The sequence below is a fragment of the Miniopterus natalensis genome, chromosome 8 (genome assembly GCF_054644295.1).
Source record: "Miniopterus natalensis isolate mMinNat1 chromosome 8, mMinNat1.hap1, whole genome shotgun sequence".
Taxonomy (NCBI): domain Eukaryota; kingdom Metazoa; phylum Chordata; class Mammalia; order Chiroptera; family Miniopteridae; genus Miniopterus; species Miniopterus natalensis.
Genome location: NC_142088.1, coordinates 12,506,801 through 12,512,800, shown reverse-complemented (window position 1 = coordinate 12,512,800; position 6,000 = coordinate 12,506,801). Strand labels below are relative to the sequence as shown.

Here is a 6,000-nt window from a genome sequence, read left to right as displayed (position 1 = left end):
TTTACCAATAAATTCCTTTTTTAATTTCTTAAGTCATTTAAGCTGTTTGTCTTCTGGCGGAAAGAGTCTGGATGAAGGAGTCACAATAATCAGAACCCAGATCTGGATGGTGGGAAGCAGCTGGGAGGATCCAGGTGAGTGGTCCAGCAGAGGCATCCCTGGAGCCACCCAGCCAGAGCTGGGGTGAGGCTGCTCCTTGCCCACCGGAGACCTGGCAGACCCCTTTCCAAACAACACAGCTGGACAACAGCATGGTTTTTCTTTCACTTTATCATTTATAAAGCCATACAATGGATTGCAAAGAAACAAAGCCGCTGTACAGGAGCGGGACAGCCTCAGTGTACAACACATTCATATCCAGGGTAAGTAGCGTAATTGGGGTTTATACAAGGCGGCGGAGATTATAGGCACAAAGATACAAAATAGAAAGTATATTTCCATCTATATAAATACAATCAGGGGGCGAGAGGAAGGAGGATGGCAGGTTGTTCTGTTTCTCCTGCAGAGGGCCTGGGAGCAGGAATGGGGTGGGGCAGGAAGAAACTGCTTACATTTGTTTTGAGTGACATGTCAGAGGGAGGAGAGAAGTGAGGAAACAGCATGCAAACACGGATGCGCTCCTCGCACACACACACACCAAACACGGACGCAGGAGAGTCTCACACTGCTTAACACTGATTAGAAAACAAACTTGGGACATCCCTCTACAACTAGCTCGCTGCTGGGAAGAGTCCGGTGCAGGAAATAAACAGAGGTCCCCCTCCAACATTTCGGACATCTGAGCCCCACCCCATCACCCACACTGAGATTCCACCGGTCGGTGCCCTACAGGCCTCGCCTCCTGATTCCTTCCGCGCTGGATGATATTGAACTTGACATCCTCCTATTGCCCACCTCCTCCAACCCGACTCTAAGTTCCCTAGAGAGATGAGCAAAATACGCACACACATACACCCACACTTGCACGCACGCGCACACACGTCCTGTGTTACCACTGGCCTGGGGTCTCTAGTCTGCAGATTCCGGGGCCTGGACCTGGGTGAAGAGTGGCTCCAGGGCCCAGCCTCTGACTTTTCCAAGGACCCCAAGTGTGGGGGCATGTAGGGCCAGGAGGCCACCTTTGGTCTGGGCATTGGCCAACTTAATCTCCCCAGGTCCTGAAGCTAGGAAAAAAACAAAGAAGGGAGAAGACCCAGGAGGCAGGGTGGTGGTCCCTGTCCGGGGCATCGGTGCTGTTCCACCTATAGATTCCTCCATAGCCCTGGAGAGCATGAGGAGTCTGCCCAACCTCCGCTCATGCCCGTCAGAGGAAGGCAGCGAACTCCCTATTCATCTCCCTCCTGGGGGTCCCTTCAGGGAAGGGTCCACCTGTCCAGCCAGCTGCCTTCTCTTATGGTTACACAACCACCAAGCCTATCACCCTGTCCTGCCAGTTCAGACACACCCAGGGACTCCCCAGAACCCAGTGCAGAGGAATCCTGGCGGTCCACAAGCTTTTGGAGCAGCTGCAGGAAAGGTTTCCATGAGCACCGGGATCAAAGGCCTTTCCAAACCTAGGACATAACGTGTTTGTCCTCAAACACCTGGCTAGATAAGGGAGCCAGAACACCGTGATCTCAGGGTAGGGGATTCCAGTCACCCCTGGAGGCTGATCAGACAGCTCACTTCCTCCCGATTTCCCCTCTGGGTCACCTTCCCACTGTTCCCGTGCCCAGCTTCCCCTCTAGTTCCACCTTGGAAGAGCCACGCGGCCGGCCATCCCTGGGCCTGTCTCCCTGCTGTGCTGGAAGGCCTGCCTCAGAGGCCTGGCTGGACAGCCAAAAGCAAGCTGGGCCTGGGGCCCGGGCTGAGCCTGCCTAGGGCTGTGTTGCTGACTCACAAGTTGACCGTGTGGCTCCCAGGCCCCTCCCCACCCCCACCCCCAGCTTATTTTCAAGACCAGACAGCACTCTCCTGGCTGACAAACAGATTCAACACTAAACAACAGCGAGTATGTTGAGGGAGGGGGAGGAGAGAAAAATGATAAACATTTACGCGATAATAATAATTATTAAAAGTGCTTTCTTTTAAAGGACATCTTTGGCAAGAATATACTGCAGTGCTGCTGCTGTGTGTGTGTGTGCGTGTGTGTGCACACGCGTGCGCATGGGTGCACCAGCCTACCCTGTGAGACAGGAGGACTACAGTGTCTTCCCAACCAGTGTCTGATCCAGAAGGGGGGGCCACTGTGGAGACTGAGGTGCCTTCCCCATCATTCTTCTGGAAAGGCCAAACTCTAGGAGACTGACTCCCTCCACAGTGATACCAGAGCAAGCAGATCAGCTTCCCAGCACCCCCTAGGTCCTGCTTGAGGAATCACATTCAGCTGGGCCTGAGTGGTGGGCTGGCCATGCCGGGCAGCGGGCTGCGGTGGGCGGTGGGCAAGCATATGAGATGGCTGACCCCCCCAGCCCGGGTCTGCCCAAGGGTCTGACACTCCGCCCGGCCTCAGTGTGGAGAGGAATCCAGACCAGGAGGAGAGAGTCCCAGGCTGTCCAGTGGGAGGTTAAGATATTTACAGAGGAAGGGGGTGGAATCTCTCCTATCTGGGAAGAGAGAGGGATAAGTAGGGAATGAGGAGAGGGAAATCCCAGCCTCTGGCTTGAAAGCCTCAGAAGGAAGAGCACTTTGGAAGAACCTTAGTCACCAAGCACAAGGTTTCAATCTTTGGGAAGCTGAGGACTGTTCCCTGCCTTCTTTAGACACTCTCCAACTCCCTGAAATAGTGTGTCCACACAGATACAGCTTCTTGGAGGAGAAAAATACAGGAGACGCACACCTTACCCATGCCCACCACCCTTACCCATGGCCTCTGCTGGCTCACGCTCGCTCGAGCCCTGGTGAATGGGCTCATCTCGGGGCCTGATGGCCAAGGCCTGGGCTCACCAGAAAATAGGGGGCCAATGAAGATGGAACACATGCACCCCTCCCTGCTGAGCCCCAGACAAAGTCTAGGGAAGGCCAAGGCCAGGGCAAGGAGACCCCTGATTGCTCCAAGGATAATGGCCCCTACATTTCAGGCTCCACTTATACACGTGAAGAGGGATGGGAATTGGTTTATGCCCAGGGAGGCAATAGAGCAACATGGGAAAACAATAAATACTTCTTGTCAATTTACCTACTCTTTTTTTTAACCTTTTCTTATATTTTATTAGCTTACAGATTCTGTCAGTATGTCTCACATATATATTATATATATTTATATATCAATACAACGCCTCTCTCTAGGAGACCCCAGAGGCTTAGAAGCCCCTCAAGAATGGAGTCCTGGTGAAGTTTCCATTCCAGCTGAGAGTCCTTGGGTGGAGGTCGGGGGGTTCCCAATTGCCCAGATGGACTCTAGGCCCTTTTGGCCTAAATGTGTGCCTTCTGCCCTCTGCTCACGAGCAGCTTGTCTCTGCTGGGGAAACTGAGGCAGAGGGGGAACAGCAAGGCTTTGGTATTGTACATAGGCCATGTGGTATGCAGGCAGCAGCCCAAGAGCTCTGCTCAGTCACCCTGGACAGCCCAGCAGAAGTCAGACCCCAAGTCCTTGCCAAGGGGAGGACAGGATTATAGGCAATTCCCCTGGGCCTTGCTGAGCAGGGCTCTTGGAAGCAGGTTCCCCAGGATGAGCCCAACATGGGGACCCTGCAGGACAGAACAGGGCTGGGCAGATCAGGAAGGCTCAATCCCCAGCACCCAAAAAGATATCATGCAGATAAGCCGGTCTGAGATAAGGCTGGTGTGAGCGTGAAACCCAAGAATGGGTTGAGGGCTGGGAGCTGGTGGGAGCAGCCTGCCCACCTCACTGCTGGGCCACACAACTTGGGGAAGATGCCTGGAGGTCAACAGCCTTTGTGGCTGATGGATCTCTTCCCCAAGGCTATGGAAACGCATGTCTTCATCTCTTGCAACCAATGGTTCTGCCTCCTGGTCAAGGCCAAACAAGGGTAATGCTGCAGGGTGGCCGGCCCCACTCCTGCTGGGGTCTTGGTCAAGAAGAGGGGGCTGGCAGCACTCAGGGCCACCAGAGTGCAGGTACAGGGACCAAGGCAGAATCTCTTACCCATATTCCTCGGTGCTCCTGGGGAAGAAGGCCAATGTACCCTCCCTGATGCTGAGTCACCCCAACTCTGACCGTCTTTGGACAGTATGCACGTGTGTGCGAACACGTGGAACATGGACAAGCACACCTGTTCATAATTCTAGCTGAGGCAAATATAAATCAGAGTGTGAGGATGTGGCCTCTGCTCACAAGCAGTTTGTCTCTGCTGGGGAAACATATACACGCCCCACACACACCCACGCAAACTATACATCAGAGGCAGAGCACAGAGACCTTAGGTGCCTTGGGTCTGAGATACTTTCAAAAGCAAAAGTTCTGCCACATGATATCCCAGGCTGGCTCTTTTTGGTTTGACAATGTACCCTAGGGGTGGCCAGAAAAAGATTCTCTTGACTTGATTTCTCCTTGCAAAGCAGTTGGGCTAGGGAGACACTTTTCCATTTTCCCCCAAAATATGGATCCCCAAAGAGGTCAGTTTTGCCTCCTTCGAGGAGCCCCATCCTCTGGGAGGGCGCGAGGGGTTAGGTGGACCTGGTTAGTTTGGGAGGCGTTGGGGGCTCGCAGGGCCCATCTACCCAAGAAAATCCGCGTTACCCTCTTCCAGCCTTTTCTTTCCGCCTCTCCCCCTCCCCCTCCCCTCTGCAATGCACCTTCCTCTCCCCATGTTGCACTTTCTTCTCTCCTTCTCCAAAATTGGCCCCAAGTCCTCCTCCTGGATTAAAGGTGGTCAGGATTCACGGGTGCCCTCCCCACATGCCCCATCCCCACTGCCCTGGCCCAGGGCATGGGGTGAGTTCATCTCTTCTGGCCGGCACTCAGCATGACCTTGGAGACGAAGTTGACAATGGCAGAGGCAGGCTGGTTGGGATCAAGCTCAGCAAAGAGGTGGCAGGCGTTGTCCGTGGTGCTGCCCTGCTTCCGGGCCACAAAGCCGAAGAGCCTGCAGGGGCAGGAGAGGGGTGACAGGTGTGAAGGTAGGGAAGGAGGGGCCCCAGGCCTTGGAGAGCCACCCACGTGAGCAAGTATATCTTCAGGCCACCCGCCCTACCCCACCTCTCCGCATCTCCCAAGCATAGAGATTGGGGGGCGGGGAGAACATAAGAAAGAATCCTCTCTCTCTTCCACTGACAAGAAAGTCAAACGACACTGGAGAGGGGAGGCGGAGCTGCAGGCAAATGACAAGACTGGACAGTGAGAGGTGGAAATGAGACCAAAAATAAAATGGGGACATTCCTAGCAGCTTCTCTCAGTCCATCTCAGCCCCACCCTTATCCAACTGTTCTTACGCAGGACACATGAGCAAATGACCAGAATGCCGCCTGTCAGTCAAAGGGCTGGATCTCCTCAGACACCAGGAGAAGGTCAGGGAGACAAAAGGACAAGGGCCACTGCCCTCCCCCCACCACACACACATATTTCTCTTGGGTTCCAGAGAATGGGAGGGGGAGGGAGACCCCACACCTGTTCCCCCAACCCCCACTCCCTGCACCAAGGCTGGAGTGAACTGGCATTCTCAGTGCAAAACAGAGTTAAAAATATGAGAGCAGAGAACAGAATGTGAGCTCAGGTCCCCTCCCAGCCAGCATGTTGCTAATTAGAGTGAGATGGGGAAATCAGGACAGCTGGAGATTCCGACGGAAACCCCTCTCCCTAGGACTGGACCACGACAGCTAAAATTAGAAAGTTGGGTCCTGCTTGCAACCCTGTGCACGCATGTGTGTACACACACGCGGGGCTTCCTTCAACTGTTCCAGGGACTGGGAACCAGAGATCTGGGACAATGGTCTAAGTCGTGGGAAAGCCTGGGTCCATGGCCAGCCCCCAAATCCCCTTTCCATGCTTACTGGGCTCCTTGGTGTGGTGGAGGGCGCTCAGGGCACCAGGAGGGAGCGGCTCTGAGCTGAGGGCATGAT

At 54.3% G+C, this 6,000-nt stretch overlaps 1 protein-coding gene across 7 annotated transcripts in view; it reads right to left on the bottom strand.

Moving 5' to 3' along the window:
- Positions 1 to 252: 252 nt before the first annotated feature.
- The window catches only part of TNS1 (tensin 1), a 190,766-nt gene continuing 185,018 nt past the window's right edge, over positions 253 to 6,000 (bottom strand). For all 7 annotated transcript variants that reach the window (XM_087819600.1, XM_016196775.2, XM_016196776.2 and 4 more), the window contains one exon: positions 253 to 5,027. In XM_087819600.1, the coding sequence (XP_087675726.1) occupies positions 4,883 to 5,027 (145 nt within the window). In that variant the 3' untranslated portion in view covers positions 253 to 4,882. The remainder of the gene's footprint in view (positions 5,028 to 6,000) is intronic.